This window comes from Cherax quadricarinatus, chromosome 8, assembly GCF_038502225.1.
Source record: "Cherax quadricarinatus isolate ZL_2023a chromosome 8, ASM3850222v1, whole genome shotgun sequence".
NCBI lineage: Eukaryota > Metazoa > Arthropoda > Malacostraca > Decapoda > Parastacidae > Cherax > Cherax quadricarinatus.
The window spans coordinates 44,819,142-44,833,909 of NC_091299.1; the positions used below are offsets into that span (position 1 = coordinate 44,819,142).

General features: G+C 49.8%; 1 protein-coding gene across 1 annotated transcript in view; it reads right to left on the reverse strand.

Annotated features, from left to right (window-relative positions):
* ptc (protein patched) overlaps positions 1 to 14,768 on the reverse strand; it is a 565,812-nt gene that overhangs the window by 74,444 nt on the left and 476,600 nt on the right. Inside the window, exons 14-15 of the mRNA XM_070083049.1 lie at positions 1,698 to 1,859; positions 743 to 930 (exon numbers count right to left, since the gene is read on the reverse strand). Of these exons, the coding sequence (XP_069939150.1) occupies positions 743 to 930; positions 1,698 to 1,859 (350 nt within the window). The remainder of the gene's footprint in view (positions 1 to 742; positions 931 to 1,697; positions 1,860 to 14,768) is intronic.

Consider the following 14,768-nt stretch of genomic DNA (forward strand, 5'->3'; position numbering starts at 1 on the left):
CATATTTGCTGGTGGCAAGCAAGTACATCCTACAACTTGACGATAAATATACTTGTAGAGAAAGATTGTTAATATCTTGCATACGTAAGATATACAAACACAGCCAAGATAGACAAACACAGCCAAGATAGACAAACATACACGGGGTGCTAATACAGGTATAAAGTGCGATTAGTTAATTAGGACTTGAAATATTTACGTGTCTTAAGACCTGGAAGATTCAACGGGAAGGATGTGCTTGCCTGTTGACAGGCAGGACGTCAGCGCTGGCTGCTGTTTTGAACAGAGCCGTCCTGAGGTCATTCTCCTCAGAGAGCCCAGCATGAAATCTGGTCTAGGTGATACACAAAGCAGAATTGAGGCTCACATAGATGTGTTGTGGGGAACCATACAGTGTGTGAGCAACGCTCGCTCTTCTGAGCGGCAAAGCCGCCACATTATGGCGCTCCAACTAACCAACATTATGGTGCTCATAATTAACCAACATTACCCAACTAGCACACGGACTATTGAACGTTTAAAAAAAAATAAAACTAAATAAATTAAAAAAAAATCAAAACTAGTAACAATAACAACACATTCTGTAACGAAATTCACTCGCACTCCCGCTGAAAAATCCCTTCACGTACCCATGGTGGTGCACGTACCCATGGTGGTGCACGTACCCCACTTTGGGAGCCGTCCCTGCATTGGTCAGTGGAGGCTGCTACTAGCCCCTGCGGAGTGCTACGGCATTACTCACCTGAGCTTTATATATTGCTCCCAGAATGTGAAGGGTACGCCTGTGGGGAAGTTGGGTAGCCCCTTCTCCTGGAACCTGCGGCAGATGGTGCGCACCTGGTTGATCATGTTGGTGATGGTGTCAGTGTCGCCCAGCTGGTGCAGGTAGAATGGCAGCTGGGTGTACACCAGTGGTTGACTTTTGGGTATCTGTACACGGGAACAAGTAACCAATCATAGTAAATATTGATCTGTGGTAGCTATACAAGGTGTCCTTCAAGCCTCCCACCACCAATAAGGGGCATTACGGGAAGACCCCTGGTTGTCTTCAAGAGGGAGCTGGACAGATACCTAAAGACGGTGCCGGATCAGCCGGACTGTGGTTCGTACGTTGGATTGCGTGCGGCCAGCAGTAACAGCCTCGTTGATAAGGCCCTGATCCACCGGGAGGCCTGGTCGTGGACCGGGCCGCGGGGGCGTTGATCCCCGGAATGCCCTCCAGGTAGACTCCATGTAGTCCAGACTTGAGGCACACTCTGTATGAGTCCAGACTTGAGGGACACCCTGTATGAGTCCAGACTTGAGGGACACCCTGTACATTTATTATCATCAATTATTATAACCACTGACCGTGTAATGACGGTATTTACTCAAATCACTGGGTGATCAGTGTTGACTATCAGCACGTACCATAAAGACCTAACTATCAGCACGTATCATGAAGACCTGACTATCAGCACGTACCATAAAGACCTGACTATCAGCTCATTAGTTCTGAATGGACTTTCTCAATCGGATTTACAAAAAATCTCACTGTACAGAGGAGCTTCGTAAGACAACTGAACCGCATTCAGTTCTCAAGCTTCTGTACGTGTGTTTCCGATACCCAAAACACACTCTGGGCGAGCTTTAATCTCTTTTCCCAGAGGTCATGACATTTAACCTGGATGTACCTTTCAGGTCACTGGTACACGTACCTTCAGGCCACGGTCGTATCTGTCATGAGACCAGTGTCTGGGCTCAGGTCGCAGGTCAGCCTGCGAGGCGCTGTAGGCTAGAGCATCGTTGCTCACCCAAGCCGTCAAGTAGTTATAGAATGCCTTTGGGTTGATGATGCCCTCTGCATCGACCAGCCGGATCTGCAACACATAAAGCAAGGAGGGGGCGGGGTTAAAGTCTATCGACTACACGAGAATCATTAAGGCTGCATGAAACCTGTTCATCACCAGTCATGAATACTTTAAACCCTTAAAAAGGGATTCAATTAACCTCTCTGTGTATGAACACTGAGAGACATACACCCAGTAATGTATATACTGACCAGACCACAAGTTGTAATATGCCCACTGCCTGATTTTAGCGCGAGTACCAGACGAAGGAACGAGCGTCCAACACTCCATATCCTGATCGACTTACACACGACATATAATATGTCTGCTTCCATTATACATATTTACGTCTCCCAAAATGATATCAGATAAGTCAGAAAAAGATATTTCTTTGGGTACTGGCTTCTAAATTAATGTTTCCTAACCATATATATATATATATATATATAAATATATATATATATATATATATATATATATATATATATATATATATATATATATATATATATATATATATATATATATATATATATATATATATATATATATGAAGGAGGGGTGTTAATGTTGCAATTTAAGCACTGTAGTGTAAAGCACCCTTCTGGCAAAACAGTGATGGAGTGAATGATGGTGAAAGTTTTTCTTTTTCGGGCCACCCTGCCTTGGTGGGAATCGAACAGTGTGCTAATATATATATATATATATATATATATATATATATATATATATATATATATATATATATATATATATATATATTTATATATATATATAGAAAAAATACATTGACAAAACATTCACAAAAATATGATACAAAGTAAAACAACATAGGTAACTCAGAGCTACATCTCGAATACTTCGTCCAGCTCCCCTGCGGTGGGCCGCGTGCCCAGAATGCTGCAGGCATTTCCTCTCTGGATCGCAACACTGAGTCTCTGAAAGAGGAAGCTGGTCGCCCTGTGGTCCTTGGTTTCTATGATGAGCTTTTCACCTAGCTCTTTGAGGAACTTTAGAGCACACTTGCCCCATGCTCCAAGGGTCTCCGACCCTATTGCAATGAAGTTATAGCAAGGGGAAAGGTCTTCATATTTGCGGATCTTCTGGGTCTCCCTGTGGCTGGCAGCTCCACCCCCTTCCACTACAGCGTATGGCAAGTAGGTGTCTGCCAATGTGGCAGCACAGGTGTAGTCCCAGGCAATCTGCTTTCCATCTTTCCAGGGTAGCATAGTGGCTCCATCAGGACGCTTTTGACTTCCATCAGACCTCTGTACTTGGGGTTCCCGTTGAGCTGGGCAACGGGCTGTGGCGAGGCTTCTCTTTATTATGTCATTGACCTCCTCATGTCTGGCATACTTCCCTTCTGCTGTGTGGCACACGAGACCATGGAGTCCGAATTGATCAGCTGTCGCCCTGCCGCAAATACATCTATGTTCGGTGAGGATGGGGGCGGCTAGGCGAAGAGCAACACCAATCCGAATGGCCTGTGGGTCGAGACGGGTGCCCAGGGAGGAATTGGGAACAGCTAACAGGAAATCTCCTGAGTGTGGTGCCTTCACTGCCAGGAGACGAGCTTTGTTCTTTCCTGAAGCATTGGAGAGCATTGTGTTGGCGATTTTTTCCATGATTGGTTTGTCCCAGTGGGACTGTTTGTGCTGTTTGGGAGGAGCTGGTCTACTGGAGGAGTCTGTAAGGGTGTCCCACCGATTTGCTGCTTCAGTAAATCTGGGGTCTTGAGCTCCTACCAAGTCTCTCAAGCGTTCGGGCACTATTTTCTTGACTAATGCACTGGAAGCCAAACACGAAGACAGAAAAGCAGGTAAAGCAACATGCTTTGCTTTACGCACCCCTATACCTCCCAGTCGCACTGGGAGGGTTGCCTGATCCCATTGCTCATCCTCTAGTGACAGGTTCAGTGCCTTCTTAAAAGTTGATCTCAGGTGTGCGTCATATTCATCGAGTGTTGGGTTGTCAAAAGAGGGTGCACACCTCAAGAAGTAAGTGAGTCTTGGCATAGTAAGACACCTTGTGAGGAGATACAGAGCATCATGGGCATCAAGATCACTTATTCTCTCCTCCATTCTCATAAGGTCATTCAATTTGTCCCTGAGGACAGTATTGATGGCCTGGTGACCCAGCGGTGCCCCCAAGAGGGTACTGTTGGACGGAGTTGTAGTTGAGATTTCCGGGAGGATTCTTCGCACAGCATTGATTATTTCCTGGTTCGCTGTGATGATTTCACACTTAGAGGGATTGAGGATGAGTCCCAAGTCTTCTCCCTGTGTTTTCACCAGTTGTAGGTCCCCCACGAGGGACTCTTCAGTACCTGCCAGAGTGCCGTCATCCAGGTACCATATATTGACCTCACTGCGTAGGCTGGAAGTTAGTTCTCTTACTGCCAAGCAGAAGAGAAGTGGAGCAAGTGGGTCACCCTGCTGAACACCCTCTGATGATTGAATTTCATGTTCTCCAAACAAAAGAATTGAGGGTTTGCTGTAGCCGGCTGAAATGAAGGGAAAGAGACTGGGGAACCGAACCCGAACAGCTGGCAAAACAGCATCTCTCCTCACCATATTAAAGGCATTTCTAAAATCAAGTTTGACTATGGCCTTGTCTTCTGGTAGGTCCCTGATGTAGGCCCTTGCCGCATGAGCTGCAGCTTCACTGCCTTGAGAGACCCCAAAGCCCAGTTGGTGTGGCTGGAGTAAAGTGGCAGCTTCTAGGCGAATGTTTCTCACTGCTGCTTTGGCAACGAGACGGCGAAGAGTGTTTCCAACTGCAATGGGTCTGATTCCCCCATCCCTCTTCTTCAAAGCACACAGTGAGGCTCCAAAAAAGAAAGGTTTAATTTCTTCTGGGATTCGCCCAGCCAGGCAATTGTTGACGAAAGTTGTTAACTCGGTGAGAAGAATTGATGCAGATTCACCGAGTACTGGATTTACCATCTCTTTGAGGTGCTGAGGTCGAATTCCAGTGTAACCTTGTGCAGATCCTGCTGGAAATGACACGATCGCCTTATAGACTTCCGATTCTGGCAAAATTAATTGTTCAGTGATAGGGTCTTCCTCAGGGTTGTCGTTGATGGCTGTGGTGTCCCTGGTTGGATGCTTGTCTCTTAGTGCTTGGGCCGTGGTCTCATCCTTGGGGGCTACAGTGTCGTCACTTGTAATTATTCTTATTGCTCCCACTGTGTTACCTTCCTCAATTTTTTTGCTAACCTGTGCGCAAATTTTCTCGTTCTCAGTAGGACTTTTCTTGGGTCTGCCTCTTTGATTCCTGCGATGATGGGGCAGAGGGACACAGTTATCCGTTCTTGGGTAGTTGCGCACTGCCTTGATAACTGACGTGGTTAGCAGTTTGCCTCGTCTTTCAGGAACTGCGCCATGCTTGGATGGTGCCTCGGGATTCTAAGTTGGTGGAACCTCCATTCACCATATATATCCTAATATATCCATATATATCCTAATATTGGTGAAAATTTAAGAATTTTTGAAACATACTCGAAAGCACAAAAAAACTGATAATAAAAAATAAGGGATTTTCTTATTATTTCAAACAGACAGATAAACTCAACACCAGAGATGACAGAGAGAGGTAGGTTGCAGTGTATATCTGGGTCACCAGGGATGATAGTGAGAGGCAGTGTATATCTGGCTCACCAGGGATGATAGTGAGAGGCAGTATATACCTGGGTCACCAGGGATGAGAGTGAGAGAGGGAGGTAGGTTGCAGTGTATATCTGGGTCACCAGGGACGAGAGTGAGAGAGGGAGGTAGGTTGCAGTGTATACCTGGGTCACCAGGGATGAGAATGAGAGAAGGATGTAGGTTGCAGTGTATATCTGGGTCACCAGGGATGAGAGTGAGAGAGGGAGGTAGGTTGCAGTGTATATCTGGGTCACCAGGGATGAGAGTGAGACAGGTAGGTAGGTTGCAGCGTATATCTGGGTCACCAGGGATGAGTGAGAGAGGTAGGTAGGTTGCAGTGTACATCTGGGTCACCAGGGATGAGAGTGAGAGAGGGAGGGAGATTGCAATGTACATCTGGGTCACCAGGGATGAGAGTGAGAGAGGGAGGTAGGTTGCAGTGTATATCTGGGTCACCAGGGATGAGAGTGAGAGAGGGAGGTAGGTTGCAGTGTATATCTGGGTCACCAGGGATGAGAGTAAGAGAGGGAGGTAGGTTGCAGTGTATATCTGGGTCACCAGGGATGAGAGTAAGAGAGCGAGATAGGTTGCAGTATATATCTGGGTCAACAGGGATGAGAGTGAGAGAGGGAGGTAGGTTGCAGTGTATATCTGGGTCACCAGGGATGAGAGTAAGAGAGGGAGGTAGGTTGCAGTGTATATCTGGGTCACCAGGGATGAGAGTGAGAGAGAGAGGCAGGTTGCAGTGTATATCTGGGTCACCAGGGATGAGAGTGAGAGAGGGAGGTAGGTTGCAGTGTATATCTGGGTCACCAGGGATGAGAGTGAGAGAGGTAGGTAGGTTGCAGTGTATATCTGGGTCACCAGGGATGAGAGTGAGAGAGGGAGGTAGGTTGCAGTGTATATCTGGGTCACCAGGGATGAGAGTGAGAGAGAGAGGTAGGTTGCAGTGTATATCTGGGTCACCAGGGATGAGTGAGAGAGGTAGGTAGGTTGCAGTGTATATCTGGGTCACCAGGGATGAGAGTGAGAGAGAGAGGTAGGTTGCAGCGTATATCTGGGTCACCAGGAATGAGAGTGAGAGAGGTAGGTAGGTTGCAGTGTATATCTGGTTCACCAGGCATGAGAGTGAGAGAGGGAGGTAGGTTGCAGTGTATATCTGGGTCACCAGGGATGAGAGTGAGAGAGGTAGGTAGGTTGCAGTGTATATCTGGGTCACCAGGGATGAGAGTGAGAGAGAGAGGTAGGTTGCAGTGTATATCTGGGTCACCAGGGACGAGAGTGAGAGAGAGAGGTAGGTTGCAGTGTATATCTGTGTCACCAGGGATGAGAGTGAGAGAGGTAGGTAGGTTGCAGTGTATATCTGGGTCACCAGGGATGAGAGTGAGAGAGTGTGGTAGGTTGCAGTGTATATCTGGGTCACCAGGGATGAGAGTGAGAAAGGGAGGTAGGTTGCAGTGTATATGTGAGTCACCAGGGATGAGAGTGAGAGACGGAGGTAGGTTGCAGTTTATATCTGGGTCACCAGGGATGAGAGTGAGAGAGGGAGGTAGGTTGCAGTGTATATCTGGGTCACCAGGGATGAGAGTGAGAGAGGGAGGTAGGTTGCAGTGTATATCTGGGTCACCAGGGATGAGAGTGAGAGAGGGAGGTAGGTTGCAGTGTATATCTGGGTCACCAGGGATGAGAGTGAGAGAGGGAGGTAGGTTGCAGTGTATATCTGGGTCACCAGGGATGAGAGTGAGAGAGGTAGGTAGGTTGCAGTGTATATCTGGGTCACCAGGGATGAGAGTGAGAGAGGGAGGTAGGTTGCAGTGTATATCTGGGTCACCAGGGATGAGAGTGAGAGAGGGAGGTAGGTTGCAGCGTATACCTGGGTCACCAGGGATGAGTGTGAGAGAGAGGTAGGTTGCAATGTATATCTGCGTCACCAGGGATGAGAGTGAGCGAGGGAGGTAGGTTGCAGTGTATACCTGGGTCACCAGGGATGAGAGTGAGAGAGGGAGGTAGGTTGCAGTGTATACCTGGGTCACCTGGGATGAGAGTGAGAGAGCTAAGTAGGTTGCAAAATATACCTGGGTTACCAGGGATGAGAGTGAGAGAAGGAGGTAGGTTGCAGTGTATATCTGGGTCACCAGGGATGAGAGTGAGAGAGAGAGGTAGGTTGCAGTGTATATCTGTGTCACCAGGGATGAGAGTGAGAGAGGTAGGTAGGTTGCAGTGTATATCTGGGTCACCAGGGATGAGAGTGAGAGAGGGAGGTAGGTTGCAGTGTATATCTGGGTCACCAGGGATGAGAGTGAGAGAGGGAGGTAGGTTGCAGTGTATATCTGGGTCACCAGGGATGAGAGTGAGAGACGGAGGTAGGTTGCAGTGTATATCTGGGTCACCAGGGATGAGAGTGAGAGAGGGAGGTAGGTTGCAGTGTATATCTGGGTCACCAGGGATGAGAGTGAGAGAGGGAGGTAGGTTACAGTGTATATCTGGGTCACCCGGGATGAGAGTGAGAGAGACAGGTAGGTTTCAGTGTATACCTGAGTCACCAGGGATGAGAGCGAGAAAGAGAGGTAGGTTGCAGTGTATACCTGGGTCACCAGGGAGGAGTGTGAGAGAGAGAGGTAGGTCGCAGTGTATACCTGGGTCACCAGGGTATGAGTTTGAGAGAGCGAGGTAGGTTGCAGTGTATACCTGGGTCACCAGGGATGAGTGTGAGAGAGAGAGGTAGGTTGCAGTGTATGTCTGGGTCACCAGGGATGAGAGTGAGAGAGGTAGGTAGGTGGCAGTGTATATCTGGGTCACCAGGGATGAGAGTGAGAGAGAGAGGTAGGTTGCAGTGTATACCTGGGTCACCAGGGATGAGAGTGAGAGAGAGAGGTAGGTTGCAGTGTATATCTGGGTCACCAGGGATGAGAGTGAGAGAGGTAGGTAGGTTGCAGTGTATACCTGGGTCACCAGGGATGAGAGTGAGAGAGAGGGGTAGGTTGCAGAGTATATCTGGGTCACCAGGGATGAGAGTGAGAGAGGGGGGGAGGTTGCAGTGTATACCTGGGTCACCAGGGATGAGAGTAAGAGAGGGACGTAGGTTGCAGTGTATATCTGGGTCACCAGAGATGAGAGTGAGAGAGCGAGATAGGTTGCAGTATATATCTGGGTCACTAGGGATGAGAGTGAGAGAGGGAGGTAGGTTGCAGTGTATATCTGGGTCACCAGGGATGAGAGTGAGAGAGGGAGGTAGGTTGCAGTGTATATCTGGGTCACCAGGGATGAGAGTGAGAGAGGGAGGTAGGTTGCAGTGTATATCTGGGTCACCAGGGATGAGAGTGAGAGAGGGAGGTAGGTTGCAGTGTATATCTGGGTCACCAGGGATGAGAGTGAGAGAGGGATGTAGGTTGCAGTGTATATCTGGGTCACCAGGGATGAGAGTGAGAGAGGGAGGTAGGTTGCAGTGTATATCTGGGTCACCAGGGATGAGAGTGAGAGAGGGAGGTAGGTTGCAGTGTATATCTGGGTCACCAGGGATGAGAGTGAGAGAGGGAGGTAGGTTGCAGTGTATATCTGGGTCACCAGGGATGAGAGTGAGAGAGGTAGGTAGGTTGCAGTGTATACCTGGGTCACCAGGGATGAGAGTGAGAGAGGGAGGTAGGTTGCAGTGTATATCTGGGTCACCAGGGATGAGAGTGAGAGAGGTAGGTAGGTTGCAGTGTATATCTGGGTCACCAGGGATGAGAGTGAGAGAGGGAGGTAGGTTGCAGTGTATATCTGGGTCACCAGGGATGAGAGTGAGAGAGGGAGGTAGGTTGCAGTGTATATCTGGGTCACCAGGGATGAGAGTGAGAGAGAGAGGTAGGTTCCAGTGTATACATGGGTCACCAGGGATGATAGTGAGAGAGGGATATAGGTTGCAGTGTATATCTGGGTCACCAGGGATGAGAGTGAGAGAGGGAGGTAGGTTGCAGCGTATACCTGGATCACCAGGGATGAAAGTGAGAGAGGGACGTAGGTTGCAGTGTATACCTGGGTCACCAGGGATGAGAGTGAGAGAGGGAGGTAGGTTGCAATGTACACCTGGGTCACCAGGGATGAGAGTGAGAGACGGAGGTAGGTTGCAGTGTATACCTGGGTCACAATAGATGAGAGTGAGAGAGAGAGATGTAGGTTGCAATGTATATCTGGGTCACCAGGGATGAGAGCGAGAGAGGGAGGTAGGTTGCAGTGTATATCTGGGTCACCAGGGATGAGAGTGAGAGAGGTAGGTAGGTTGCAGTGTATATCTGGGTCACCAGGGATGAGAGTGAGAGAGGTAGGTAGGTTGCAGTGTATATCTGGGTCACCAGGGATGAGAGTGAGAGAGGGAGGGAGGTTGCAGTGTATACCTGGGTCACCAGGGATGAGAGTGAGAGAGGGAGGTAGGTTGCAGTGTATACCTGGGTCACCAGGGATGAGAGTGAGAGAGGGAGGTAGGTTGCAGTGTATACCTGGGTCACCAGGGATGAGAGTGAGAGAGGGAGGTAGGTTGCAGTGTATACCTGGGTCACCAGGGATGAGAGTGAGAGAGGGAGGAAGGTTGCAGTGTATACCTGGGTCACCAGGGATGAGTGTGAGAGAGGGAGGTAGGTTGCAGTGCATACCTGGGTCACCAGAGATGAGAATGGGAGAGGTAGGTAGTTTGCAGTTTATACCTGGGTCACCAGGGATGAGAGTGAGAGAGGGAGGTAGGTTGCAGTGTATATCAGGGTCACCAGGGATGAGAGTGAGAGAGAGAGAGGTAGGTTGCAGTGTATACCTGGGTCACCCGGGATGAGAGTGAGAGGGGTAGGTAGGTTGCAGTGTATACCTGGGTCACCAGGAATGAGAGTGAGAGAGGGAGGTAGGTTGCAGTGTATATCTGGGTCACCAGGGACGAGAGTGAGAGAGGGAGGTAGGTTGCAGTGTATATCTGGGTCACCAGGGATGAGAGTGAGAGAGGTAGGTAGGTTGCAGTGTATATCTGTGTCACCAGGGATGAGAGTGAGAGAGGTAGGTAGGTTGCAGTGTATATCTGGGTCACCAGGGATGAGAGTGAGAGAGGTAGGTAGGTTGCAGTGTATATCTGGGTCACCAGGGATGAGAGTGAGAGAGGTAGGTAGGTTGCAGTGTATATCTGGGTCACCAGGGATGAGAGTGAGAGAGAGAGGTAGGTTGCAGTGTATATCTGTGTCACCAGGGATGAGAGTGAGAGAGGGAGGTAGGTTGCAGTGTATATCTGGGTCACCAGGGATGAGAGTGAGAGAGAGAGGTAGGTTGCAGTGTATATCTGGGTCACCAGGGATGAGAGTGAGAGAGAGAGGTAGGTTGCAGTGTATATCTGGGTCACCAGGGATGAGAGTGAGAGAGGTAGGTAGGTTGCAGTGTATATCTGGGTCACCAGGGATGAGAGTGAGAGAGAGAGGTAGGTTGCAGTGTATATCTGGGTCACCAGGGATGAGAGTGAGAGAGGTAGGTAGGTTGCAGTGTATATCTGGGTCACCAGGGATGAGAGTGAGAGAGGGAGGTAGGTTGCAGTGTATATCTGGGTCACCAGGGATGAGAGTGAGAGAGGGAGGTAGGTTGCAGTGTATATCTGGGTCACCAGGGATGAGAGTGAGAGAGGGAGGTAGGTTGCAGTGTATATCTGGGTCACCAGGGATGAGAGTGAGAGAGGGAGGTAGGTTGCAGCGTATACCTGGGTCACCAGGGATGAGAGTGAGAGAGGGAGGTAGGTTGCAGTGTATATCTGGGTCACCAGGGATGAGAGTGAGAGAGGGAGGTAGGTTGCAGTGTATATCTGGGTCACCAGGGATGAGAGTGAGAGAGGTAGGTAGGTTGCAGTGTATATCTGGGTCACCAGGGATGAGAGTGAGAGAGGGAGGTAGGTTGCAGTGTATATCTGGGTCACCAGGGATGAGAGTGAGAGAGGGAGGTAGGTTGCAGTGTATACCTGGGTCACCAGGGATGAGAGTGAGAGAGGGAGGTAGGTTGCAGTGTATATCTGGGTCACCAGGGATGAGAGTGAGAGAGGGAGGTAGGTTGCAGTGTATACCTGGGTCACCAGGGATGAGAGTGAGAGAGGGAGGTAGGTTGCAGTGTATACCTGGGTCACCAGGGATGAGAGTGAGAGAGGGAGGTAGGTTGCAGTGTATACCTGGGTCACCAGGGATGAGAGTGAGAGAGAGAGGTAGGTTGCAGTGTATACCTGGGTCACCAGGGATGAAAGTGAGAGAGGGAGGTAGGTTGCAGTGTATATCTGGGTCACCAGGGATGAGAGTGAGAGAGGGAGGTAGGTTGCAGTGTATACCTGGGTCACCAGGGATGAGAGTGAGAGAGGGAGGTAGGTTGCAGTGTATACCTGGGTCACCAGGGATGAGAGTGAGAGAGGTATGTAGGTTGCAGTGAATACCTGGGTCACCAGGGATGAGAGTGAGAGAGGCAGGTTGCAGTGTATACATGGGTCACCAGGGATGAGAGTGAGAGAGGGAGGTAGGTTGCAGTGTATATCTGGGTCACGAGGGATGAGAATGAGAGAGGTAGGTAGGTTGCAGTGTATACCTGGGTCACCAGGGATGAGAGTGAGAGAGAGAGGTAGGTTGCAGTGTATACCTGAGTCACCAGGGATGAGAGCGAGAAAGAGAGGTAGGTTGCAGTGTATACCTGGGTCACCAGGGAGGAGTGTGAGAGAGAGAAGTAGGTCGCAGTGTATACCTGGGTCACCAGTGTATGAGTTTGAGAGAGCGAGGTAGGTTGCAGTGTATACCTGGGTCACCAGGGATGAGTGAGAGAGAGAGGTAGGTTGCAATGTATATCTGCGTCACCAGGGATGAGAGTGAGCGAGGGAGGTAGGTTGCAGTGTATACCTGGGTCACCTGGGATGAGAGTGAGAGAGCTAAGTAGGTTGCAATATATACCTGGGTTACCAGGGATGAGAGTGAGAGAAGGAGGTAGGTTGCAGTGTATACCTGGGTCACCAGGGATGAGAGTGAGAGAGAGAGGTAGGTTGCAGTGTATATCTGGGTCCCCAGGGAAGAGAGTGAGAGAGGTAGGTAGGTTGCAGTGTATACCTGGGTCACCAGGGATGAGAGTGAGAGAGAGGGGTAGGTTGCAGTGTATATCTGGGTCCCCAGGGAAGAGAGTGAGAGAGGTAGGTAGGTTGCAGTGTATACCTGGGTCACCAGGGATGAGAGTGAGAGAGGGAGGTAGGTTGCAGTGTATATCTGGGTCACCAGGGATGAGAGTGAGAGAGGGAGGTAGGTTGCAGTGTATATCTGGGTCACCAGGGATGAGAGTGAGAGAGGGAGGTAGGTTGCAGTGTATATCTGGGTCACCAGGGATGAGAGTGAGAGAGGGAGGTAGGTTGCAGTGTATATCTGGGTCACCAGGGATGAGAGTGAGAGAGGGAGGTAGGTTGCAGTGTATATCTGGGTCACCAGGGATGAGTGAGAGAGGGAGGTAGGTTGCAGTGTATATCTGGGTCACCAGGGATGAGAGTGAGAGAGGGAGGTAGGTTGCATTGTATATCTGGGACACCAGGGATGAGAGTGAGAGAGAGAGGTAGGTTGCAGTGTATATCTGGGTCACCAGGGATGAGAGTGAGAGAGAGAGGTAGGTTGCAACGTATATCTGGGTCACCAGGAATGAGAGTGAGAGAGGTAGGTAGGTTGCAGTGTATATCTGGGTCACCAGGGATGAGAGTGAGAGAGGGAGGTAGGTTGCAGTGTATATCTGGGTCACCAGGGATGAGAGTGAGAGAGGGAGGTAGGTTGCAGTGTATATCTGGGTCACCAGGGATGAGAGTGAGAGAGGGAGGTAGGTTGCAGTGTATATCTGGGTCACCAGGGATGAGAGTGAGAGAGGGAGGTAGGTTGCAGTGTATATCTGGGTCACCAGGGATGAGAGTGAGAGAGAGAGGTAGGTTGCAGTGTATATCTGGGTCACCAGGGATGAGAGTGAGAGAGGTAGGTAGGTTGCAGTGTATATCTGGTTCACCAGGGATGAGAGTGAGAGAGGGAGGTAGGTTGCAGTGTATATCTGTGTCACCAGGGATGAGAGTGAGAGAGGTAGGTAGGTTGCAGTGTATATCTGGGTCACCAGGGATGAGAGTGAGAGAGGGAGGTAGGTTGCAGTGTATATCTGGGTCACCAGGGATGAGAGTGAGAGAGGTAGGTAGGTTGCAGTGTATATCTGGGTCACCAGGGATGAGAGTGAGAGAGGTAGGTAGGTTGCAGTGTATATCTGGGTCACCAGGGATGAGAGTGAGAGAGGGAGGTAGGTTGCAGTGTATATCTGGGTCACCAGGGATGAGAGTGGGAGACGGAGGTAGGTTGCAGTGTATATCTGGGTCACCAGGGATGAGAGTGAGAGAGGGAGGTAGGTTGCAGTGTATATCTGGGTCACCAGGGATGAGAATGAGAGAGGGAGGTAGGTTACAGTGTATATCTGGTAGGGATTGAGAGAGGGAGGTAGGTTGCAGTGTATATCTGGGTCACCAGGGATGAGAGTGAGAGAGGGAGGTAGGTTGCAGTGTATATCTGGGTCACCAGGGATGAGAGTGAGAGAGGGAGGTAGGTTGCAGTGTATATCTGGGTCACCAGGGATGAGAGTGAGAGAGGGAGGTAGGTTGCAGTGTATATCTGGGTCACCAGGGATGAGAGTGAGAGAGGGAGGTAGGTTGCAGTGTATATCTGGGTCACCAGGGATGAGAGTGAGAGAGGGAGGTAGGTTGCAGTGTATATCTGGGTCCCCAGGGAAGAGAGTGAGAGAGGTAGGTAGGTTGCAGTGTATATCTGGGTCACCAGGGATGAGAGTGAGAGAGGGGTGGAGGTTGCAATGTATACCTGGGTCACCAGGGATGAGAGTGAGAGAGGGAGGTAGGTTGCAGTGTATATCTGGGTCACCAGGGATGAGAGTGAGAGAGGGAGGTAGGTTGCTGTGTATATCTGGGTCACCAGGGATGAGAGTGAGAGAGGGAGGTAGGTTGCAGTGTATATCTGGGTCACCAGGGATGAGAGTGAGAGAGAGAGTGAGGTAGGTTGCAGTGTATATCTGGTCACCAGGGATGAGAGTGAGAGAGGGAGGTAGAGTGTATATCTGGGTCACCAGAGAGAGGATGAGAGTGAGAGAGGGAAGTAGAGTGTAGGTTGAGAGTGAGAGAGAGAGGTAGGTTCCAGTGTATACATGGGTCACCAGGGATGATAGTGAGAGAGGGACATAGGTTGCAGTGTATATCTGGGTCACCAGGGATGAGAGTGAGAGAGGGACGTAGGTTGCAGTGTATACCTGG